A 26,815-nucleotide genomic window follows, 5' to 3' on the forward strand; every position below is an offset into this window, starting at 1 on the left:
GACGGCCCATATCTAAGGCTGAGGGTGGAAGCCAGTGAGGGCAAGTATTGCCCTTTTGCAGGCTGGAAAAAGTTTCTTAGATGATCTTGATCTCTTTCTTTTGAAAATCACTGCAATAATCTAAAAACAAAGAGAAACATAGCTTTTCTGATTCTTTTGCAAGTCTCACAAAAGAATGAAACTCCTTGTACCCAGAAAGACAAAAGAAAAAAAAAAAAGACATGTGTTTTTCTGTCTGGCAATTACATATATATGAAAGGATTTCACCAAACATTCACTTATTTGGCATATTTGTAGTGTACTTCTTATGCATCATATATTTTGGTAAGTAAAGAATACAAAAAAAGATATGATCTCTATCCCAGGCAATTTCTGTGATAAATATTATTTGTAAAAAGAGTGCAGTGGTGATTCAACCTGAGGAGAACCCCAGAAAAGCTTTACTGGGGAACAGTTAAACCAGACATTTTCTAGGGTGATACGGAAAATGGGTGCAATATAGGAAGACACCAACTGGTTAAACTAGCTAACTGGTGCAAGCAAAAAGAGAGACCTAAAAGATTCTTGGAGCTCTCCTTAGCATTTTACCACTTGTCTTTCATACCTCTTGTGCCAACTTTTCTTCTTTATGGGTTAGCCAAAATCAAAAGTGACAATATCACCTACTTGTCATTTAAATAAGAACTTTATTTTTAACTGAAAGAGCACTTGGTATAAGAAGGATACCATAAATATCAAGTTAAGGTAAGTTCTTTAGTGTATCTGAGAAAGGATTAGAGATCGCTTAATCTTAAGTAGAGTGTGTGTGTATGTCTGGGTGTGTGCATGTTTGGAAGTTGGTGAGAAATTTGGAATAATTAAGGGAAAAATGTAGCTGGCTGTTTTTAGTGTTTTACTGTTTACTAACAACATTTTTGTGGAAGTTATCGATCTACCCTCGAAGGTGATTGCGAAGAAATAGAGAAGCAGTCTCTTAATACCCACTATTAGTATTACAAAGCCCATGAATGAAAGATCATGCACTGTATTCAGGGGGCATCCCTCAGATATTCACTCTGAGCTTATGTTACTTTTATTATAAATGAGTGATGTGGTCTTGATAGGCTTTTTTCTTTATCCTTCCCATCTATGTCAGGCTAGCATTACTAGAAATAGCACTTGAATAATATTTTTAAAACATTTTTGTCTGCGTTTATTTATTCTGAGAGACAGAGTCTGCAAGTGGGGGAGGGACAGAGAGAGGGAGAGAGAGAGAATTCCAAGCGGGCTCTGCACCATCAGTGTGGAGCCCAACACGGGGCTCAAACTCACCAACCGCGAGATCATGACCTGAGCCGAAACCAAGAGTTGTGTGCTTAACCGACTGAGTCACCCAGGCGCCCCACTGTGTGAATAATTTTAAGAAATGATTGTGGAAAGACAAAACAGGGTGTAAGAAAAAACTATAAACTGTGGGTCCAGAGATTAAAGAGGCCAGAATTAATAGAGTTAAAGTCACCCGTTCAGTGATAAATATTTATGCATCTGAAACACCAAACAACAGTTTAGTATCTTCTATTTAAGAAGGTGAGAAAGTATATGTATTTTAGAAAGATTTATTTTTATTAGAAATGTCCCAAAATTAAAGTGTTATTTAAACATGGAAAATTCATTTAGGTGAATCATATGGAAAATTCACTTAGGTGGAATATTTCTATGATTAAATATATATTACTGAATTTCTAAAATTTCTCTTTAGGGATGAATCAGTTCTTTCTGGAGTATTAACCTGGTAATATTTAGAAGCTTTAAGAAGGTATGGCATACCTTAATGTGATCGTGAGCTTTCTTGGTATCTTTAGATATCTAGACCCAATATCTGGAAGTAGAGACAATAGTCAAAAAGCCAAAGTTGTAAAGATTAAATAGTGTAATTGGTCTGTGGCTTCTCTGGTGAACATTCTGAAATTTGCCTTCTAGATACTAGTAGAAGCTGACATGCAAAAGAGAAATGACCGGCTAAATAGTATAGCTGTTGCACTAAAAGCATGTTAACTATTGTGGTACAACAGTTACCGAGTAGAACTTATAAGAATGGCAAATTAGGTATAAAGTGGAGCCGTCATAAAACATAATGGTAGATAATAGATGATTTTGAAGAAAGAGCATAACATGAGCTAGATTAACACATAGGCTGGGGACATTCATTCATTCAAAAGACAGTGCTGCGCATCAAATATCTCTGGAGCCTAATGGCGTCATTCAGATGTGCAAAGGTACATCCTGAGTACTTAGTACTACTACCTTTGCTTATTGCAGAGTTTCATAGGTGATCATTGCGTTCACTCATCTGTTGTGCCCCTGCCCTTCGCTCTACTTCTATGATCAGAACATACCTCTGTTTTCCAAATGCAGCACGTCTGTGTTTCAAACCTCTTTCCACACCTTTGTTAGAATGCCTCTCTTTTATTTCTGACAAGTGACTCCTACTCGTTCTTCAGTACCCAATTCCAGTGTCCAGTGTATATACACATACATATAACATAAATGAGTTTCTGTGGAGTTTTTGTAAAACACTAACTCCTGCAACAGACAGAGTTGGATTCTTTTTTTCCTGTGTTCCTATAGTTCCTTATATTTACTTATGTTATACCATTGTCTGGTAATGTTTGTCTACATATCAGTATTCCCTAGTACTCAGTGAGCCTTCATTCTGCTACATAATGTACATAAATAAATGAATATATGCTATTTGTATAGCACCCAATGAAGGAGAAGTTTCTTTATTTTTAAGTTTTTACTTGTTCGGAGTACTTATCACTTCACTCTATTCCTTGGAAAGTTTTATAACCTGCAAGATGTTAAAGCTCTTCTGTCTTTTTGCCAAATTCTGCCCTGCCAGATTCATTCATATTTTTGTTTTTTTATTTTTATCTATTTTTTAAGTAGGCTCCATGCCCAATGTGAGGTTTGAACTCACGACCCTGAGATCAAGAGTCTCATGTTCTAACAACTGAGCCAGCCAGTCGTTAATTTATTTTATTCATATTTTAAAAATAAATATATAACATAGAAAATATAGAGTGTGTTCAAAAGTACTACGGTAGCCATTAGGGAAACATGGATGAAAAGCTCCAGTGTGTTGTGTATTATAGGGAATGTAGAAACTTGACAAGCTACTAAGGGTAATGCTGGAGGGAAAATCAGTATATGCAAAGGCCCGGAAATGTGGGATACCGTGGTGGGTTTGGAGAACGTAGGTAAATCTGAATAGTTGAAAGTGTCAGTATAGTTGTGGAGAGTGCGAGGTGCCCCAGCATCAGAGTGATTATTAGCTCATTGAGGAAATATTCATGTAGGACCTTGTATGCCATAACCATATAATTCTGAGAATATTTATAAGTGTTTAATATTTTATGGGTCTATTAATTTTAGGCTTTTATAGTGTTCATCTTAGGTTAGCAAAGAATTTACTGACTAGAATACTTCTCAAGCATTGTGGATACTCTGTGGTAATTATGAGTTATTTAATACAGTACCTTTTTCCTCAGTGATCAGAATGCTTTATATTCTTAATTTTTTGGCTATCATTACTAGGAAGTAGATTGGAACAGCTGTTATTTTACTAAGGGGATATCTAGAGAGAGGGGTGGGAATATGATGGCAGACTTCTCAACTAGTCTCCTAGGTTAGAACTTCTCAAATTAGAATTCTGTACTCTAGCCATCAATTTACTCAACCTAAAAGATAGTTGTAAGGGTTTTTTTTTTTTTTTTTTTTTTTTTTTTTTATTTTGTAAACTTCAATCAGAATAGATGGTGATGTACTTTTGCGCAATACCTGAATTTGGGCTTAACATTGTAGGTTACAATTTACTAATGGCACCATTGGTGTAAGACATTAGACCGTATTTCATAACAGACAAATTGCTATTTTACAATATTCAACACAGTTTTGTAACCTTTTTCTCCCTCTCTCTATAGGGTTTCATATGTCCCCAGTGTATGAAATCCCTTGGGTCTGCTGATGAACTTTTCAAACACTATGAGGTAGTTCATGATGCTGGTAATGATTCAAGTCATGGAGGAGAGGCTCTTGCTCTGAAGCGGTACAGTACAATTGCTTTGAAGTGTAATGCTATTATGAATGCACGTGATCTTACCTCTTTCCTGTGTTAGGGCCTTGAGAGTGTGCTCACCATTCCTTGTCAGACTGACTCTTAGGTGAGGAGAACAGAATGTAAGAAGTTTGACAAGACTCAAGGAACAGAAAGAAGCCAGTGTTGCTTGAGCTGAGTGAATGAGCAGGAGAGTGTTACTACAGGGACTAGATTGTATAGATTGTATAGTCCTTGTTAATGAGCTTAGATTTTATGCTAACTACAATAGGAAGGTATTGATCCTTATGGTTAGTAATTTAATGGGAGATATTTTGTTTCTGGCCTAAGGCAGTTAATGATTATATCATTTCTGTGATAAAGTGTTTTTCCATTTATGAATGAGGAGCTTTCAGAATAAAATTATTTTTCTAACGGTTATATATATATGCCAGTATACATAAAATTCTAAGCAGCTTTTTTTTTAAGAATTGCGAAAACTAGAAATTAATGTGCAGTCGCTAGCCATGATTTATTAAGAGACCAGGTTGTTAGAGAACATTAATTATTAATTCCTTTTTTCTCCAATATATGTTTAGAGATGATTTAACACTACTTAGACAAGAGGTCCAAGACCTTCAGGCTTCACTTAAGGTAAGAGTAGAAATGATTACATTTGTGTATTTTCAGTGTTTCAGATAATAAATCTTTTGAAATTTAATTAAAAATCTTTTTCTTTTTCCTTAGGAAGAAAAATGGTACTCAGAAGAATTAAAGAAAGAATTAGAAAAATTTCAAGGGCTGCAACAGCAAGTAAATGCTTTTAAATACTTGAAGTGTGTTTATTAGATGTTTATTTTCATTGTTAAAAATAAGCGTTTTGTAAGCAGGTGGCCTGATATAAATAACTTCCTAATGAATTTATCTGTATTTAATAGCCTACAGTGTATAGCCTTTGTAATTCTAATGAACGCAGACAAATATTTTGGAAGCTCAGATGTTATTTCTTAAAGGTGCTCCATTAAGAATCAGTTACCTGTGGGTTTTTTTTTTTTTTTTCTTAATACCAGGCTGCATTATTCTTATTTTCTGAAAATATCCCTAAATGGTTAAAAAATATAGGTTCAGACAATAGTGAGATTCTTCAGAGCATTTGTGTTGTGACAAATGGGAGATCACTAAATTGTCTACTAGTAGGGAAAGAACGATTATTAACTGTTTACTATTTATATTCTTTTTAAAAAAAATTTTTAAAGTTTACTTATTTTTGAGGGAGGGAAGGAGGGGGAGAGAGATAAAAAGAGAGAGAATCCCAAGCAGGCTCTGCACTCTCAGCATGGAGCCCGACATGAGCTTGATCTCGCCAATAGTGAGATCATGACCTGAGCCGAAATCAAGAGTCAGTTGCTCAACCGATTGAGCCACCCAGGCACCCCTGTTAATATTACTGAAGATTGTTTGAAAATATGGGGAAATGGTTGTATTAACAATTTTAGTTATTTTTTTAAACAGTATTAGGTTTTAAAAAACAGAATAAAGGTATTTATGTATATGTGTATGTATACACACAAACACACACAGCTTTATATAAAAATAATATGTAGAAAAAACGAAAATCATGGGTAACAAAAGTGGTTACTTTGGAGTAAGATTCTGTTGATACATAATTTAATGTATTTTCTAAATGTCTTAACCAACTATGATTTTTATATTAAAATTATATTGGCTTTTGCACTACAATTACATGAAGGATCATAAAGTAATAAATTTTACTAAATGTAGTTTTCATTTGTAAGAATAAAGTGGATAACCTTCAATAATAGTTCTAATATTTTTATAAAGTAATTAGTGATCCTGTTGCCTGTTATCTTAGTACATTGTGACTCTCAGTCTATCTTTTTGCCTTTTTGTTTTTTCACCAAAAATTGTCATTTGGACTAGAAAAAAAAATCCCTAATAAGTGGATAACAAGATATTATTAGTCTTATTACTACTCAGCTTCTCTATTTGAGGCTGTGAAAGAGGTTTTTAGTAATCTAAAGTACTTAAAGTTCATTTACTCTGTTTTACATAAATGCCATTAACAAATAATCAAACATGTGCTGTATTATTTTTTTGTACTTGAAAACAGAGGAAATTGTTTACCACATTTGAGATGACTATTTCACATTTAATAAATTAAATTCTCCACAGTGCAAGGTGAAATTGCCTTGGTAGGAAATTTACCTTGGGGAAAATGTATTTAAAATATTGATGGTTCTTAGCAACCAATATGTCTAAATCTAATGTATAGGAAAATAAGTCAGATACACTAGGAGTTGCTTTATTAAACTCTTGAAGATATGTGTAATTCTTTAGAATGTGGGAATAATGCTTGGCAGTATAGTATTTTATTCCTAATGCACATAATAAACCTTATGGAATATATTCTTTATTTCTGCTTTTTTAAAAGATGATTTATAATCATGAATTAAAAATTTGTGCTTTTAATGCCAAACTTTATAGTAGTGATAGTTCATGGCATGTTTTCACTTCTGCAGATTTTTATATATTATAGTATTGAATCTTATTTGCTGACTTCAGTATTGGCTTTAGAATCTATATTTATAATTATAATTTATATTATTTTAAAATCTTTACTGAATTTATAGAACTTAAGATGGTACCTATTATAAGATTCACAATAATTTAAATATATGTTAACATAAAAAATTCTTAGAACCAGTGACTGCAGCTAGATCATTATGCCAGTCTGCCTAATGGTACTTTAGAAATCTGGACGATTGTGAACAGACCAAAATTTAATCAGAATCTTGCTACTTACCTGATAGAATGTGGCTTGTAGAGACTTTTTTCACATTGGCAATTATAATAGTATTGTCTTTTTCTTTTAATGCGTTTGTTTATGTCTTGTTTCCATTGAGGAGTCTAAACCTGATGGATTGGTGGCTGATTCATCAGCAGGTAACTTTGAACTTTGCTTAAAGCAGATATTTCTTCATTTTTCTTTTTCTTCTTCTTTAAGTGTTTATTTACTTATTTTTGAGAGAGAGAGAGAGAGCTCAAGCAGGGGAGGGGCAGAGAGAGAGGGAGACAGAGAATCCCAGGCAGGCTCCACATGGTCAGTGCAGAGCAGAGCTAGAGGCTCAAACTCAGGAACCCGTGAGATCATGACCTGAGCCCAAATCAAGAGTTAGAAGCTTAACTGTCTGAGCCACCCAGGCACCCCTCTCATTCTTCTTTTTCACTTTTTACTTTCTTTTTCTCTGATCCCTGCTACATGAATTTGTATTGTGATTGTACTTTCTGGCTTTAAAACAGTGAAGCTAATAGTCCTATTTTAGGTTTAGAATATTATTTGTGAACTTTATAGTTTAATCAGTTGATAAAAATCTTACTGTTTTCTTTGTTCTGTATATTCTGAAGTTATAAACTTCTGAAATATCACATTAGTACATTTTAGTGAAAAGTTAAATCTAGTTTGAAGAATGATGTCCTCTTTTTCTCTTGAAATAAAATGATGAAGCTAGCATCTTTGTAATTGACTTTGGAGGAATGCTCAATGAATAATCAGATTTGTATTTTGAGGTTAGCTGTTGTATTTACTTTCCCTCTGAAATCTGTCTCGCCCTTTTTTTTTGAAATCTCCTTAGGAGAATGGAGTATTAGGAGTTGACGGCATATTTTAATTATTTTATTTAAGACTTGGATTGTTCTTAAACCATTTCTTTCTTTTTTTAATGTTTATTTTTGACAGAGAGATACAGTGTGAGTGGGGGAGGGGAGGAGAGGGGGAGAGAGTGGGGGAGGGGGAGAGGGAGGCACAGAATCTGAAACAGGCTCCAGGCTCTGAACTGTCAGCACAGAGCCTACTCTGGGCTCGAACTCACAAACTGTGAGATCATGACCTGGGCCAAAGTCGGATGCGTAACTGATGCTTAACCCAGGCTCCCTGTTCTTAAACCATTTCTAATTTTGTTTCTCAGTATAATCAATTTTATTTAGAAAGCCAGAATATGTTCCTTTTTGGACAGTTGATGGTTATAGGAAAATAACTGAAATGTAAAAGCAAAATACTTTTGAAACAAATATTTATAGATGATTTGAGTATGATGCTAAATATTCCTTTAATTTGTTTTTATATTTATAAATTATGACTTGTGTTTAAATGAATCAGATATGCTTAATTCTTGAAATATGAAGATTCTCCATTTATAACTGGATGATAGACTCATGTTGATTCTCTTTTTTTGTTTTTTCTTTTCATGTTGATTGTCTTTAACTAAAACAATGATTAGGATATAAGTAATAACAGTTTAGGAAATGTAATTAGCATTAATTATGTATTTAAATAGCTATGATACATTTTTGTAGAACTACAGTCTTTGGAACAACAATTAGAAGAAGCCCAAACAGAAAATTTTAATATTAAGCAAATGAAAGACTTATTTGAACAGAAAGCAGCCCAACTTGCCACTGAAATTGCAGGTAAATTGAATCAGATCTTTTTAGCCAATGATGAGTCTCGTTACCTTTTTGCCATTGTATATCCTGGAAATAAGGCATTGTATTTTAGTGTATTGTATTTTGGTGTGGTAAAACATTTGTTATAGACTATGGTAGTGATTATTGGAATTTAATAATAGAGTTGCTGTATAAATTATTTTGTTTGTCCTCTCACCTCTTCTTTTCAAAGGATCGATTTTCTCTGTAGAATTTTTCTTCTAATTTAGAAAAGGTGAATTTTCTTTGGGGCATGCTTAAAGATTAACAAGTAACATTTTGAAGAAATTAAATAATACAGTTAGATTTAACATTTGGTTATGCAATCAATTACTTTTTCTTTAACTACATGCTTTTAGGTTAAACTATTATATGTGATTAAGTATACATTAAGATGATAATTAGTGACACTGCTGTATGGAATTTAGACAAAAACATCTGATTATTTTAAGTTCATCATTTAATCAGAAGTAAAAGTTTATTGTACATATTTAGGGTTATCTAAGGAATGTGAATTTGAATTAATATTAATAATATGTACATATTAGTAATATGTAGTTATGCATACATAATAACATGTAATTAATACATATTAATAATATGTAGATATGCAATGTAATAGATAAGAATTTATAAAGCTACCCTTTCCTAGAGTTAATGTCATGAAACTAATATTTATATAACTATCTTTAATTAGATATAAAGTCAAAATATGATGAAGAAAAGAGTCTTCGAGAAGCTGCTGAACAAAAAGTGACATATCTGACAGAGGAATTAAACAAAGAAACAATTATAATTCAAGATCTGAAGACTGAACTGGTAATTCAGAAACCTTATTGAAATGTACTTTTATAATTTTCTAAATGAAAAATATATACTCTGAAAAAATGTTAAAAGTATTGCTTGAGTAAAATGAAGGAAAGGAAAATTCCCTCTAGTTCTATCCTTTACACATATACCAATGTGATTTTTTAAATAAAAATGGAATGTGTGATACAAAATTTATTACCTTAACATTTTTGTTGTTTCTATCTTAATATCATGTGTCTTTTTACTAGTTTCCTTTATCTGCGTCTCTGATCCTGACCTTTCCCTGCCCTTTAGTTTTATAAATCCACCTACTTTTAGAAAACTTCTGATTGCATTTCTAGCTTCTTTTCGGCTTCAACAAGTGTAGCATCAGGTCATCCTATTTCCTCCCCAACTATTTCTGTCATTGGTACTATATGTCTTCAGTGCTCTCCCAAGGTGTACAACTTTGGATCTGTCCTTGTCTCCTTTCTGTCCTGTATGTATGTATGTATGTATGTTTATTTATTTTGAGAGAGAGAGTGAGAGAGCATGAGCAGGGGAGGGGCAGAGAGAGAAATGGAGAGAGAGAATCCCAGGCAGGCTCTGTGCTGTCAGCGAGGAGCCCGAAATAGGGCACGATCCGATGAACCATGAGATCATGACCTGACCTGAAACCAAGAGTCGGACACTCAACCGACTGAGCCACCCAGGTGCCTCTCTGCCCTTTATTTAGCACTCAATAAATATATGAATAAAATCAACCATATGCATATCCATATCCATTAGCAACAAACCCTAATTATGCTTACATCTGCTCCTTTATTTTTATTATCAGTTTCCTAGGATAGAAAATGGGGCATTTATGTTTCAAAATGTGGCATTTATTAAGTGATTGTTATAACCATGAAGTGCAGTTTGTGAAGGAAAAGAAAGCAAATAAAGCACTAAGGATAATTGTGAATTTGCTCTCTTTCACATTGTGGTGATACTATTAAATATGACAAAGATTGGGAAGAGGAGAGGCTTTTTGGGAAAAAGGTATCAGTGGTCAACATTTGCAGTCTAACAATTGATATTAAAGATTATTTTCATTTTGATTTCTTTGTAGTAAAACCATATTTTCATTTTTCACTATAATTTTTAATGAACATGCTTCACAGCTTCAGAGACCTGGTATAGAAGATGTTGCTGTGCTAAAGAAAGAACTGGTCCAAGTTCAAACACTAATGGACAACATGACGTTGGAGCGTGAAAAAGAATCTGAAAAACTCAAAGATGAGTGTAAAAAGTTACAAGCAGAATATGCTAACTCAGAGGTAAATAAGTTCAGTGTGCCTAAATGTGATTGTTGTTAACTTGTTTAGTGTATACTGTTGAGTGAAGCCAGCAGTTGAAATTTTTCCAAGCGATCTATCAAAACAATACTTGACTTTCATTTGCCCTGAGTGATATTTGTGTATAGTCAGTATAGCCTGAGAGACAATATTTAATTTTGCTTTATAAAGCTAGACATTTAGAGAAGAATGTATAAAAGAGTATTGTCCATTTAATAAATGTACATATTGTGGAGAAATGATTATTTCAAGTTAAATTTGATCCAGGCTAGTCAATAAGTGGTAATTGAGTTTATCTCAGTTTGGTGTAGGAGTAAAGGAAGCATGATTTCATTTTTTTACAATTGTATTATCAATGTTGTTTAGGAAAAATATTTAGGAAAACTTATTTTCTAGTAGGCTTGTTTTTCACTTACCGATTATTGAATTATGTTGTTGAGAGAAATCTTAAAAATCTGTTAGACTAACACTTCACCCAGGACCCTCCTTTGTAGTCTCTCTGATAAGTGATCCCCAACTCTTGCTAGGTGGTGTAGGGATGCATATTTCTTCATAAGTCAGCCGTTCCATTGAATTGACATTTGTTTCCCTAGAATTTCCATGCACTGATTCCAGTTCTCCTTAGGAATTACACAGAATGAATTGTTCCTTTTTTCCACATGAGATATTTGGAGACTGTTCATGTTTACTCTGAGTTCTTTCTTTTTCAGGATAAACATTTTCAGTTCCTTCCACCATTTGTCACATGACTTGACTTTGACCTGTAAATCCTTGATATAATTATGTTAGTATATGGCAAGCTCTAGGATTTTTAGTAAATATATTTGCTTAAAAATGTAGCCTTTGTCTTTTTTACTAAAGTATTATAGAGGATATTTTGTTAACAGTTAACAAAATATTAATAGATATTTGTAGTTCCTAAGCTGCCTTATGTGACATGGACCTCTATTTTTCATATTTTCAGTTTAAGAGGTTGTTATAGTAACGTTGCAGTTTGCTTTTTTTAGAGGTTTTAAGCTGGTGATCTTAAAAGCCATTCTATTCATAATTAGTAACATAATGAGCTATGGAGTATAAATATTATAGATAACCATGTCACCCTTTATTTTACTTCTTCCTGTATCTTTGTAAAGGGGGAATGGTGAACCTTTGTAGGTACAACATGCATAGGCATGTGAAGCTTTATGATGCTTACTTAACACTTTAGACTTTAAAGTTTATGAACTTCAGGTGCAGACTTCCCAAAAGTGATCTTTTTAGCCCAATGACACTTGACCCCACAATTTTTCAAACAGTTTTAGGGAGTTCATAAATTTATTGAAGGCAGTTAAAAGCTTTTAATGTGCAGTCAAGGAGATGCTGAATCAAAGAAGTCTCATGAGGAAAAGTCCCATTCAGATAATGTGAAAGTAGAAATGCTTGAATCTGAGTGAATCGAGTCATTTATTTCTGTGTTTTAATAAGAATTACTTTTGATTAAATCTGCCTGCCCACTGGTATTTCTCAAATTTTTAAAAAATTATACTCTCTTTTGGTTAAAAATTCCTTTAATATTATATGAGGTTTCAAATCAAATGTAACAGGTTGACTAAAATTGAATTACAGCAATGGCACTTTTAGAATATATGTCTTTTAAAGTATAAACCTTTCTGACTGTTTCCTGCTGAGAATTGTGGAGGTATACTTGTTATACAAATAGAATTTGAACAGGGAGAAGAAATTTATATATTTGCTTGCATTTTGGGAAAAATATATGTGGGAAAATATTTCTGAGTAATATTTAAGAATTACTTTAATATGGAGGATTTTTGTAAATTTGTATTTTTATTCATGTAGATTGGATTATCTTCTATGTTATGGGAAGAAGTCATTTAAGATGAAAAAGTATAACTAGAGTTATAAGATTTTGGGGAAAAGGATTTAGTGACTTCCCTGTACTGTCCTCCTATCAACAAGAGTAATTGTGGGAAACAATTTTTTTTTCTCTCTCAAAAAGATGTTTCTGGAAAAGAAGAAAAATGGCATAGAAATTCATTCTTCACATCTTAACTTTACATTTTCATAAAGGTTTATCTTTTTAAATGTTTTGAAATAAATGTTAAAATAAAGAGATTTGCTGAATAGCACTTAACATTTCATCATCATTTTAGTAAAACAAGGGTAATATTTACTTTCTAGTAGTTAACTAATAGGTGTGTAATGATTGAGACTTCAGATTATGTTGAACAAGTTTAGGAAGTGGTAGCATGAGTCAGAGTAATATTATTATTGGAAACAAGCTCTTAGGTTTTGAGCACCACCAAGTTTTGGATAATATGCCAGGTACTTTAAATATATGGTCTCTTTTGTTTCTTTTAACTCTGTAAATTAAGTATCAAGTTTGTTTTATGTGTAAGGAATCTGAAGCTCGGTGAAGTGAAATAACTTGTTTAAGTTCATGTACCTCATATAAAGGAAGCTAGGATTGGATCCCAGGTCTCCTCCAAAGCCTCAAGTCTTTTCTGAATCATGTTCTCTCTCATTTAGGGTGGTCTGATAATTGCCTTATAAGTAAATTTGTGCTATTAATTTTGACCTAATACTTACTGTTACTACTTTTTATATTTTGCCATATTATATGATGTAATATTTATATTGAGTACAACTTAAAATACTTTTGAGTTGTTTCACACCACTTTTATATTAAAACAATTAATGTCTAGATATTCCATCTCATTTGTTTATAACAATGTTATAAACCATTTGTTTTTAGCTTGTGCTTACTTTTTAAATATGTGGCATGTATTTTATTAATTTATTAAAATTAAATCCTATTCTTAAATTTGTTGGTGAATTATAGCACTTAATGAAAAACTTACTTTGTGTATTTATTACTACTTTACTGAACCTAAATACTGGTATCTGAAACAAAATACACGAACAGGAGTTAAAGGAGCTAAAAATGTAATGATTTGTTTGGTATTTCTAATTGAAGCTAAAGACATATGATGTAATATACATTGTTAAGTATGTCCTTATGTTCCATTACATTCATTTAGATATGCCTATGAATTCATTGACAGGTTTGGTTTTGTTTTGTTGTGTTTTTGGTTTAGATATTTTAGAAGGCATATAGAAAAATAATTCATTCTAAAGCATTTGAAAGTACTTTATAAACAGTTATCATCAGAAATTGAGGATTTAAGGGTGAAAATAAGTATTATTTTTAAAAATTTACATTACTGAAAATATCAAAGCTATAATCAACTTACATTTGGTGTGGTCTTTAATATAAATGGTTTTTTAAGAATTTTATTTGAATTCCAAATAAACTCATTTTAAAAGCTAAAATATTTACAAAGATATGGAATAAAAATGGTTATACTCATGCATAGTTATTAAAGAGTACTTAAATATCTTTTAAAAGTGTACTAATATTAGAGATCAGTTTTAGCAGTATGTTTGGACATTTTTATTATGTGTTCAGTGTGTACTTTTGTCAGTCTTCCACCTTTCATCCATCATTTTATTATTTTTTTTTTCTGCTTTCTAATGGAGATGCTTAAACTTGAGGTAATGTGTTTTGGGAAGGCTTTTTAATGTTAGTAATACCTTTAATATAGCTCCTTCTATTGTCAAATGGAAATTTTGTGTTGTAAGGCAATCTCAGAACTTCAAAGATATGCTTATTTTTGTTAATCAAGTGAATTTTCAATCATCTTTAAATACATACAAATTGTAGTAGAATATTATTAGGACAATAATTATAATTCTAAAACACTAGCAGGATATTTGCTCAAAATATCTCAATTATTTTTTAATTTAAAATTTTTTCGTAAAAGTCTAACTTGAATTCAGTAACATGGCTTCAAGGAAATGGAGGCTGTTTTATCGGGTCTCAGATACTGGGAACAAATATCTATTAACTCCTTGGAGACGAATCACTCATTCCTTTAGAGAGTAGTTTTTGAATGCCTAGGGCTCAGTAGCTGTTTTAGGTGTGGGGAATACAACAGTGAATAAGACAGAGTGCCTGCTCTCATAAAGCTTATAGTCTTTTGTGGAAGCCAGATAATACATGAATAAATCAAATCATGATGGAAAATCAGGTAATAATAAATGCTATAAAGAAAAATAAAGCAGGGTATGTATGGGCAGTAGTGGAGCTGGCAATAATGTATGACAGTTTTAGATAGAATGATCAGGGAAGGTCTTCTCAAGGAGGAATGTGTGAGAAGTAAGCAAGAGGGTGAAGAATTGGGAGTAAGCATTCTCAGGAAGAGGGAGCGCAACTGTAAAGTCTCAAAGCGCAGATGAGTTTGGCCTGTTAAACAGTGAGGAATGTCTTTGTGGCTAGAGTGGAGAGCCATTTTTGTTTGAATTTGACCCATAGTCATATTTGAACAGGGAATGTATTTTCTTGCACATTTTGACTTTTCAATTTGTATATTCCCCCAATACAAACATAATGCATGATCATTGTAAAACATTGAAATGATTCATCATGTACAACAGAGAAAATGAACCTTATCTGTAGTTCATTCCCCTCCTTCCCCTCTCCATGACTAAAGTATAACTTTTGGTGTAAACTCTTCCCACATCTTTCTTTTTTCCACCCTTGAGTAAACTAAAAAATTTCAAATGGTTGCTTTAAAAAAAATTATAGTTAAAAATATTCATATTTGTACAAAGGATAAATGATATACCTAATGTTTAATTCTTTAGGTATTAAAATATAGTCATTTATAAGAACATATTTTAAAACTAAAATATAACAAGATATTGTTGAATATAGTTGCTTTACATTTTGCTTGTTTAGTTTTTTCTACATGTCGGAGTTAATCAGCAAGACAGATGTTACTCTTGGCTTACTATATCTTATAAACTTTAATGTGGAATCATGGTTTTTTAATGAAATATACTCCTAATTTGCATCTTAATATGCACTATTATTTCTGTTTATTATGTGTCACTCTGCTAAATCCTTTGATAAGATATTTACGAGTCAAGATTTAAATACAATAATATATCTTCTTTTGTGATAAGTTGGCATCTACGCTAATGATTAAAATAGGGTAACTTAAAATAGCCAAACTGTTCCTAATATTTCTCTGAACATCCATAATGTTACTAACAGAAAATGATCCTGAGGTTCAAAGTTATTAGGGATAGCAGTTTGAAATAAACTCCCAGTATCAATGAAAAGATTACATGATCAGTTTAAGAAAGAAATTATTAGGATATGCCTTTAACTTGAATATAGTTAAAAATAATGAATATTTAAACATTTCCTTCTTTGAAGTATAGGATATATATGGCATATATTATATATATATGTGTGTGTGTGTGTATACATACATACATATATATATATATATATATATATATATGTTGTTATATGTTGAAACACCCTGTGTAGAAGCTGTAACTGTAAAGCAATATGACAGATTGCCTGTCAGTATATCAGAATTGGTTTATTTACATGAATGTTTTCCTTAAAAGGTTAGGCCAGGAAGATATCTTAGACATGCTGCTATTTGTAAAAACTTTTTTGAAACCTCTTTTAGTTGACTTTAAACCAGTTTGGAAAACACTCAAAAAACTAGTTTCATCAACTTATGGTTATTAAAATAATATAAGCCCAAGTGTTTAATCGTTCAGTTCAATCACTTACCTTCTTTACTAGATGGTTTTCCAAAACTTAAAACCAAAGCACTGTAATAGATGAAGATATACCACCAAAGAGAATCCTTAAAAAAAAAAAAAAAAAAAAAAAAGTGCCACACATACTGGAAGGGTTTTTAAGAGAAGAGTAGCAGATCTCTTGGCGTTACTGTCAAAATAAATCAGTAGCCTTCTAAGGTTTCTCCCTTGAAGATGTATTTGTAATATTTGATGTAGATAACTACTCTTGTGCTTATTAAAAATTTTTTAAAAATGTTTTCCATAATAAAATTTATTTACTAATAAAGAATATAGACAATGAAAATGTAGCTTTAAGGATGTAAAAAGTGAAGTCAATAAGCTAAATATTAGAAATAGAAAGTTCTTTTGTTAATGTCACTTGCAAGAAACCATACTTAAAAAGCAGTACTTAGTCTTTCTCTCTGGTCATTGAAGCTTTCATGTATAGGAAGTTTCTATTTCTGAGACTTTGCTTAATTTTCTCTTACTTTTAAATGATCAAACCTTTGTCTTAATTTCGTTAAGATGCATTAAAGCAAATTTGTGTCCAGCTATTATACCTAGTCATGGAATGACCCAGCTTAATAAAATTATATCTAATAAAACTCTGTATAACTTCTTTGGACAGATACTTTCCATTACAGTCAAAAAGATGATTCGCTACCTTTCCAAGGTGATTCTGTATTGTGTGTTTGTGTTTATTTAACATGTTTTTAAAGTAAAACGAAAGGCTATCCTGTAGAAGTTGGGATAAAAGGTAGGCAGTAACTTGCATATGTTCTTTAAATTCAGAAGGATTAAAGTACAGAGTTTCAAAGCCAGTAAATTCAGGTTGGTAGTTTGATGCTGACTCAGATACATAAAGTAGGATGCCAACTATTCATTTCATTCATTATTAAATAAATGAGGTTAAACATTTTGGATAAATTTTAAAAATTAATTTTCAGTCAGAAATGATGTGGGGTGGCAGTAGGGTGGTAGGAAAAAGAACTAAATCAAAACTTCGAAGTATTATATCAATTTAACAACAACAGTGACAAAAATCTGTGTAACTTTAAAACCTTTGGATACTTCCATTCTCTTTTCCATTTTAGTTCCCTCTAATTTTTTTTTCTTTTTTTTTTCTTTTTTCCTTAAGGCCACAATAAGCCAGCTAAGGAGTGAACTTGCCAAAGGACCCCAGGAAGTTGCTGTATATGTGCAGGAACTACAAAAACTTAAAAGTTCACTTAATGAATTAACACAAAAAAATCAGGTGAGTATTTAAAAACTACATAGAGTGGTGAATTGGTTTTATGTATCTTAAATTTTAATCTTGTGTATGTTATTTATATATTGGCATGAGTACAGTGTGACTTATTACTCTGTTGTTGTTGTTTTAAGTGTTAAGTACATTCACATTGTTACAGAACCGATCTTCAGAACTCTTTGCATCTTCCAGAACTAAAATTCTGTACTCTGAACAACACCCCATTCACCACCACCTTTTGTAGAGGAAAAACACTCCTGTGTGTCTCCTCTGCTCTCAGTACTTTACTACACCTTTACTTCTGACACCAGACATATGAGTGTTCCACACATCAGCAGTTCTGTGACACCAGTGGATGACCTACAGTGTAACTCAGTTCTACCACCATTTACTTGGAGATAGTGGGAAATAGTGTCAGATCCCACAGGGGTTTAGCTGCCCCCTCCCCCCACAAATACCAGTTCAAAGTCCAACTTGTTACCTGTACTTCTCACCAAATGGCTGTGGCTGTAAATGGGAGGTTCCCACAACCCTTGCCTTAGATTGGATTAATTTGCTAGAATGAGGGGCGCCTGGGTGGCGCAGTCGGTTAAGCGTCCGACTTCAGCCAGGTCACGATCTCGCGCTCCGTGAGTTCGAGCCCCGCGTCGGGCTCTGGGCTGATGGCTCAGAGCCTGGAGCCTGTTTCCAATTCTGTGTCTCCCTCTCTCTCTGCCCCTCCCCCGTTCATGCTCTGTCTCTCTCTGTCCCAAAAATAAATAAACGTTGAAAAAAAAAAAAAATTTGCTAGAATGACTCACAGAACTCAGAAAAACATTTTACTTACTAGATTAATGATTTATTTTAAAAGATTATAATTCAGGGGGTGCCTGGGTTGCTTAAGCTTCCGACTCTTGATTTTGATTTGGCTTGTGATTTCACAGATCATAAGATGGAGCTCCATGTCAGACTCTGTGCTGACAGAGTGGAGCCCGCTTGGGATTCTCTCTCTTCCTCTCTCTGTGTCCCTACCCCGCTCGTGCTTTCTCTCTCTCAAAATAAATAAATAAATAAACATTAAAAATAAAAGATTAGAACTCAAGAATAGCTAGATGAAAGAGATCGGTAAAGTAAGATGTATGGGAGAGGTCATGGAGCTCCCACGCTCTCTCTGGGTGCTTTCTATGTGTTCACCAACCTAGAATCTCCCTAAACCCTGTCCTTGTGGGTTTTTATTGAGGCCTCCTTACAGAGGCATGATTGATTAATTTATTGGGCATTGCTGATTAATTTGACCTCCAGCTCCTGTCCCCTTTCTGAGGTAGGGGGTGGGGTTGAAAATTCCAACCCTTTCATTTTGGTTGGTTCCCATGGCAACCAGCCCCCATCCTTAGGAGCTTTCTAAAAAAAAAAAAATCACTTCATTAACATAAACTCATTGGTGGTTGAAAGGGAGTTGTTATGACTAACAAAAGACATCTTTGCTACTCTTTTCACTTAGGAAATTGCAAGGGTTTTTGGAGTTCTGTTCCAGAAATGGAGATGAACACCAAATGTATATTTCTTTTTATACGTTACTATCATACCTTTGATGCACAGAGTTTTTGATTTGATGTAATCTAGTGTCTGTTTTTACTTTTGTTGCCAGTGCTTTTGGTGTCATATTTAAGAGATCATTGCCAAATCCAATGTCAGGCAGCTTTTCCCCTGTTTTCTTTTAATGGTTTTATACTTTTAGGTCTTATGTTTAGGTCTTTGATTCATTTTTGAGTTAATTTTTTTTAATAGTGAAAGGTTAAGGGTTTAGTTTCATTCTTTTGCATATAGATAAACAGTTTCTCCTGCACCATTTGTTGAAAAGACTGTCCTTTCCTGTGGTCTTGGCACCCTTGTTAAAAATCATTTGACCATGTATGTGAATGTTTACTTATGGGCTTTCTATTTTTATACCATTAGTCGATATGTCTGTCTTCATGCTAGTACTCTACTGTTTTGACTACTGTAACTTTGAAAAAAAATTTTTGTTTTTAATGTTTACTTATTTTTAAGAAAGAAAGAGAGAGGCAGAGCATGAGTGGGGGGGGACACAGAGAGAGAGACACACACAGAATCCAAAGCAGGCTGCCGGCTCTGAGCTGCCAGCACAGAGCCCTACACGGGGTTTGAACCCACAGACTGCGAGATCATGAGTTGAGCCCAAGTCAGACACTTAACCTCCTGAGCCACCCCCGTGTCTCTGACTACTATAGCCTTCAGTAAGTTTTAAATCAGGGAATGTGAGACCTTCAGCCTTGTTCTTTATTTTGGAATGTTGTGATTTCCCACCTTGTTTCTTTATAGATGAGCAACAGATAATATTAAGTTTGGGGACAGGGCAAGTATTGGTTAGTACTTTTTTTCTGTGTCTTTACTTTTTTGGTCGTGGGGGAGTATAGTCACTAAACCCTTATATTCAATGGTATGGTGAATTTGTTGGCTTGCTTTTTAATAGTTGAACCTAATATTTTGATGAAATATAGCAAGGGAAGAACCAAAGAAAAGAACATGGTAGAGGGGAAAAAGAAGTAAGTATAATTGGTTGGAAATATCAGGCCTCCTGCCAACAGCCAGGCGAATGGGCTTAGAAGCAGATCCTCATCCTCCAGTTCTTTTCAAATCATCAGAGACTGTAGCTCTGCTCTGGCCCACAGCTTACTACAACAGTCTCATGAGAGACCCTGAGGTGTAACCGTCAGCTGAGCTGCTTCTGGATTCCTGACCCTCAGAAACTGTGAGATAATAGACACAATTTTAACCTGCTAAGTTTTAGGGTAATTTGTTGCTTGTGCCCTTGGCCAACCTCAAACCTCTTGATCTCAGGAAAGCTGTATATTTTCAAAATTGTTATAGACTCCAAAGAGCTTTTATTTTTGGGGTTATATCTATGGATATTTAGTATATTAGAAATTAAAACATAAATTTAAAAAATATGTGTTTTTAAAACATTAATTAATAAATATTAACAATACTATTTCTTATGAAAGATGACTATTTTCTAAAACAAAAAATAGTGGTGGTGTTTTATATTTTTGCAAACCTCTTTAATGTCTAGCTTAATATTAGGACAGATGGATTCTCACATCTGCTTTTACATTTCATCTGTTGTGATATGGTTGAAGGGTATGAAGAAAATTCAATCTCACATAGGTATGTAGTTGGGAAGAAGAGGAATCTCTGAATAGCTTTTTTTTTTTTTTTGGATAATTATAGCTATTTTTATTTGATACTATACCAAAACTAGCTAAGGCATAGTTTCTCAATAGCTAGTTACAGTCTAGAATCTGAAACCATATCAATGCTGTTTATATATTTGTAACATTAAATTTATTAGTTTTTTTTTTTTTTTTGCCTTTTGAGTGGGTTTTATAACATCATGCATTAGTCAGGTGTAAAATATTGGTTATGCAGATCTTCCAAATATTAGCACATTACCTTGTGCAATATAAAAACAGTATCATTTGTCAATATCTCCATCAGTTTCTGAATAGGCTTTAAGTATGAGGAAGTGTCAAGCTCATGGTGATGGATACTAGTTTTCCAAAATTCTGCCCTTCTTTGAAAGCTTGAATTTTATTATTGGAAACAAATAGTATCAATTCTGTTTTCTTACGTGATAGGTTCTTTTCCTACCGAGTATGAATAATCATAGTTTGTTATTCTTGCCAGTAAAAATGGTGTTTTATGAAAAACAGCAACTAGCTCAGCTTGTAATTTAAGACCATAAATGCTTTTCCATGTGACAATTCTACTATTGTTTGGTATGCAGCAGAAGTGATCTATGCATACTTCTACTTTTTCACATAGATTTTATTTTTCCTTGCTATTACAAATATTGCAGCTGTGAACATTCACATATAAATCTCATGCATTTGTGCAAAAATTTCTTTGTTATGTCTCCCAAGTGAAATGGCTGGGGTGCAGGCTACACATGTTCAAGTTTAGTACGTGACCTCAATTTTCTGAAGTAATTATATCAGTTTACCGTTGCCCATTTCTCTGTCAACTCTTGATGCTGTCTTGATCTTTTTCTGTGGCTTTATGAAAACCTGTCCATCCCCCTCCCCCTTTTGTCTCCTGTCAAGCTATATATGGAAAACTTGTATATACAATTTAGTTTTATCTTTCTCCCTCAGTTTGATTTTTAATTTCTTAAAAATTGACGTTCTACTTTTTGGAAATTGACCAAGATGTGTACATCAAGTGGATGTTTATGATCAGTGTCATTTATTATATAATTTTGAAGCATTAAACTATTAATAAAGGACATGATTTGACATTGATAGACTGAAATGTATGGTCAGATAATGAAGCACAGATTGTATGTATACACACACACGTATTATTAAAAGAAGTACTATGAGAATTTGATAAATAGTATATAGAGTCAAGATGATTTAGTGTGGTAAGACTGGAATATGATTGATTAGGGAATAATAGCATCTTCTACTCATCTTAATAATCCTTACATCAGTGTAAGACTTAACAATTTTTTTTCCAAAACGTTTTCCTGTTTAGGATTTGCTCACTGGTTAAAGTTATGTGCAGAAATGCATGCTTTTCTTATTATCCTTGCTATCTGCCTCTCCCATCTCTCCTCATCCCATGTCCTTGGCAAACTATGATTGCTGACAGTGGTGATATCCATGTGTTTTGAATTTGGAAATCTTTGTATTTGGTCTTAGGAAGACCATTACATGAAATGCCTTGGGCATTTATTATAGGTTATATAGCAGCATCAAGGTGGATAGACAATATTTTAATACATAATGAATGGAAACAATAATTGCTTTTGCACTAATATCAAGGTATCCTCAGTATTAGACCAGTGTTTTGTAATTACTGCTTTTGAAAACTTAAAAATAAAAGGGAATACTGAAAAAACTTTCTTCTTAGTTTCAAATAAGAATCATAGTCTGATATTCATTCATTCATTCATTCACTTGTACACTAACATTTAAACACAGTTCTGCAACTCAATTATTTTCATGTAAATTCTGAACAAAATAATATGCTTAGTTACAGCTACTAGATAGGTCATTGTAAGAGACTGAGTTATTTTTTGGGTTTTACCTCTCATCCTTTTTCCATCCTTTTATTGCTTTCCCTTTCCGGTAGTCCTAGTATTAAGGTGCTCATAGTCCAAAGCAAGAGCCAGATGTGACAAGTAGTTCTGTTGTTGTGTATTACCACTATATTTATTGCAGAGTGGTGCACTGAGGAATGCTGTATGTAGTACAGTGGTGGAAGGCATGTTTAAATCCCAGCTTTGCCACTGACTGACTGTGACAGCCTCTCCAAGTTTGTTTCCTTTCCTACCCATTTGCCTCTTAGGAGTGGCATGGGTCTTAAATAAATTAATAGATGTTTAAGTGCTTAGACCAGTGTCTGGCTTTTAGTAAACATCCCAGTCAATGTTGTTTTTGTTTTTATTTGGTAAGTGTTGGTGCAGTGTTGGGTCAAGGTGGAAGTTTTCCCAACTTACTGCCTAGTAAATCAGCAAATGCTTTTGTAGAAGACAACTTTTTAGTTTAGTCTTCAAGGATGTTAAGGAACGTTTCACATGGCAGAGGGGTTGATGGCATTCATTTTGAGAGTTAGATATGCAGAAGGCATGGGAACATGTAAGAGCACAAGAGAATATGAGATGTTGGAGAGCTATAGTAGTTCAATTTGTTTTTTCTCACCAAGCTGTTTTGAAGAACAAATGAGATGCCTGAAACTACTTTGTAAGCTAAAAAAATGCCATCTTTTTGCATTCATTCTCATTGCTTGGGCAAGTAATAAGTGAAAACTGGAGTCTAATATAGGGAAATTATCTCTGTAAGAAAATCTGTTGAGAGCAGTTGGTGAGGAAATCAAGAGGACGGGACAACATTTGGAAGGAAGGAGTTTTGCTTACCCAAACGATAATTATGTTATGAGTTAGGCTTAACAATCATTTTGGAATTTAAACTTGAATAGAGTGTTTTGGGGGAAGCATGAATTGACTCACTGCGTGTCTAAATTGTGTTGTGACAATTTGCTGGACTTGGAATCATAATATATGACTCTGCCACTTGGCCAGGTCATAGAGGTTCTTTCAGTTTTCACTTCCTCATTCAGAAAATGGAGATAATAATGTATCTCATGTTTTGTTTTAAGAATTAATATGGACATGTGAAAGTGCAATTACTATGTTCTTTAATGACTCTCACTATACTTAAATCAGTTTTCAAAAACCATGTATTTGCTATAATATTTTGCTTCAGATTTCATGGGAAGACTGTAGTAAGAATGAAAATTTGTAGTACTAAATATAGTTAGCCTTCTGCATGTAAAAATTATGCAGTGTGAGTGGATTAAGTCTTTTTTTTTAGAATATATTTTTTAATTTATTCATTTTGAGAGAGTGTGTGTGTGTGCGTGTGCATGCATTAGTGGGGGAGGGGCAAAGAGAGAGAGAGATTGAGAATCTCAAGCAGGCTCTGTGCTGTCAGCACAGAGTCCAACTCAGGGCTCAATCCCATGAACTGTAAGATCATGAGCTAAGATCAAGAATTGGTCACTTAACTGACTGAGCCACTCAGGTGCCCCTGGATTAGGTCTTTTAAAAAGAAAGTGGTTGAGGTTCTTTTAAGGAAAATTTAATTATCTCTCATCTGTGCTATAAAGCCCGGTAGCTTCCAATTAATTTTTTAGGACAAGTGAATTTTAAAGTCTACAGTTGTTATGTGCCTTTACTTCTTAAAGGTTGAAGCTGTCTGAGGGGTCATCTGTGTATAAATTGGTGGGAATATTTGGTCACACCATAAGTAAGCCTGTGGAGAAGCCTTGCTAGCTCATTACTAGCCTTCAATTTTTGCAGCATGTTTTAAAATTATATCCTGCCCACATTCTTAGTATATGTGAGCATGGCGGCCTTCATGAAATTCAGTGACTTAGAATTTTCTTTAAAAAGATGCAGCACAGCTTTGAGTGGGGGAGGGGGGATGTCAGGGTCAGGGTGGGGGGAAAATGTAAAAAGATGCAACACAGTTATACATCAATGAATAGCCTTAATTTAACATACAAAGTCCAAAATAAATGTAATTTTCTTAAAAGAAAAAAATGTAAAATTACATCCAGAAAGATCTGGAGTTACTAGCCAGTAACAAAGAAATGTTTATAAAAACATTTTCTTAACAGATAGTTTAACTCAAAAGTTGTTTTTTTCCCTCTAGTCTTTCGACTCTTACTCTTTCTTTGTTTCTGTTGGTTGGCCAAGGCACACATCTCTTCTGGGTGCTCTTCTTACCTTTAAGTTTGTCTCACATCTTGTCTTTTTACATATACCTATAGTATCTTCTGGACACTGCTTTTTCTGTAGTATATTCCTGCCTGGCAATCTATCTACATTAATGTACCTTTTCTCAGATGGTGTTCAAGAATCTTTACTGCTAACTTTGCTACACTGGTACCTAGATTTTTTACTCCCCTTGAGGTAACAGTGTTTGCTCTTTCCCCACATGTATGTTGCTTGTCTATTGTTCCCTTGTGTCTTTTTATGTAAATTTTTGTGTCTGTTTCAATGACATGGTGTGAGTCATGCATACGTATTATTTAACTCCTATCACCACTTTACTAAGCTCAAACTTTATTTTCAAGTGATTATAATTACTAGTTAGCCCCATCTGACTTTGCTTATTTTATCAAAAAAGAAAAATTATTCACTTCTGACACAGGTTTTGTATTCATTTTTTTAAAAAGCTTATTTATTTATTTTTTGAGAGAGAGAAAAGGAGCGTGGGAGGGGCAGGGAGAGAGAGAGAGATAGAGAGAGAGAGAGAGAGAGAGAGAGAGAGAGAGAATCCCAAGCAGGCCCCACACTGTCAGCACAGAGCCCCATGTAGGGCTCAGACTCATGAACCATGAAATCATGACCTGAGCCAAAACCAAGAGTCTGATGCTTAACCGACTGAGCCACCTAGACGCCCCTGTATTAATTCATTTTTGTTTGAGAGAGTTATATTTTAACTTTCTTGGAAAAATTTTTTTTTCTTTAATGTGTGTATTTCATTTAGATTATTCAGAGACCAGAGGCTTTGTTTGTCCTCTACTATTTCTATATTATTCCCTTCTAGCACACTGCATATAAAAAGTGAGTATAATCAACATCCACAGCTTGACTTCTCAGATGCTTATAGTAGCTTTTTATCCTAGCTATCGTTCTTTTAGCATTGAGTCAGAGTTCTGATTCAGGTCTTATATATAAGTGTGTTGACTTAAAATGTTCTATATTAATTGTAACAACTCCACTGAGACTAGATGTCAACATTTGAATAGGCTAGTTGATCCAGATCTTTAATTGGAGGTGTCATGTTTTTGTATTTTGTACTTGATAGTACTGATTAAAATAATAAAACATAAGGCAAGTAAATTATGTTTAGATCACTATTTTTATACAACTAGAAAGAAATTTGAATTAATCTTAAATTTGTGACTCTTATAAATGGTCTTTATCAAGAAGAGTAAAAATAAAGAATAAGTAGGATCTACATACTAAAGCAGCAAGTGGTATTGTTATGCTAAAGCTCTTATCAGCTATGAAATCACAACACCTCAGGGCGCCTGGGTGGCTCAGTCAGTTAAGCGTCCGACTTCAGCTCAGGTCACGATCTCGCGGCCGGTGAGTTCGAGCCCCCCATCGGGCTCTGGGCTGATGGCTCACAGCCTGGAGCCTGCTTCGGATTCTGTGTCTCCCTCTCTCTCTCTGCCCCTCCCCTGTTCATGCTCTGTCTCTCTCTGTCTCAAAAATAAATAAACGTTAAAAAAAATTTTTTTAAAAGAAATTACAACACCTCAAATCAATTGCTGTATATTGTTATTCAGAGTAATTTTTGATGATAGAAGGTAGGTTTTTTTTTTAATGTTTTTTTTGAGGGAGAGAGAGAGAGAGAGAGAGAGAGAGAGAGAATAAGCACATGAACAGGGGAGGGTCAGAGAAAGAAAGGGAAAGAGAATCCTAAGCAGGCTCTGAGCTGATGGTGCAGAGCCTGCTGGAGGGCTCAAGCCCACGAACTGTGAGATCATGACCTGAGCCAAAGTCAAGAGTTAGACACGTAACTGAGTGAGCTACCCAGGCACCTCAATGATAGAAGGTAGTTTTATTATTTAACTCAAATGGGAGAGTATAAATATGTTGTATACCCTAAAGAATCTAGT

At 33.7% G+C, this 26,815-nt stretch overlaps 1 protein-coding gene across 5 annotated transcripts in view; it reads left to right on the top strand.

Moving 5' to 3' along the window:
* The window catches only part of EEA1 (early endosome antigen 1), a 115,797-nt gene that overhangs the window by 29,294 nt on the left and 59,688 nt on the right, over window positions 1-26,815 (top strand). For 2 of the 5 annotated variants that reach the window (XM_040491242.1, XM_040491244.1), the window contains 9 exons: window positions 3,963-4,087; window positions 4,675-4,729; window positions 4,823-4,888; window positions 7,000-7,039; window positions 8,450-8,563; window positions 9,276-9,397; window positions 10,531-10,686; window positions 14,242-14,256; window positions 17,507-17,623. In XM_040491242.1, the coding sequence (XP_040347176.1) occupies window positions 3,963-4,087; window positions 4,675-4,729; window positions 4,823-4,888; window positions 7,000-7,039; window positions 8,450-8,563; window positions 9,276-9,397; window positions 10,531-10,686; window positions 14,242-14,256; window positions 17,507-17,623 (810 nt within the window). Of the gene's footprint in view, window positions 1-1,738; window positions 1,796-3,962; window positions 4,088-4,674; window positions 4,730-4,822; window positions 4,889-6,999; window positions 7,040-8,449; window positions 8,564-9,275; window positions 9,398-10,530; window positions 10,687-14,241; window positions 14,257-17,506; window positions 17,624-26,815 lie in introns of all 5 variants that reach the window. The other 3 variants (XM_040491243.1, XM_040491245.1, XM_040491246.1) reach the window with 2 other exon arrangements.

Source organism: Herpailurus yagouaroundi, unplaced genomic scaffold (assembly GCF_014898765.1).
Source record: "Herpailurus yagouaroundi ecotype Mexico unplaced genomic scaffold, PumYag 182, whole genome shotgun sequence".
Taxonomy (NCBI): Eukaryota; Metazoa; Chordata; class Mammalia; order Carnivora; family Felidae; genus Herpailurus; species Herpailurus yagouaroundi.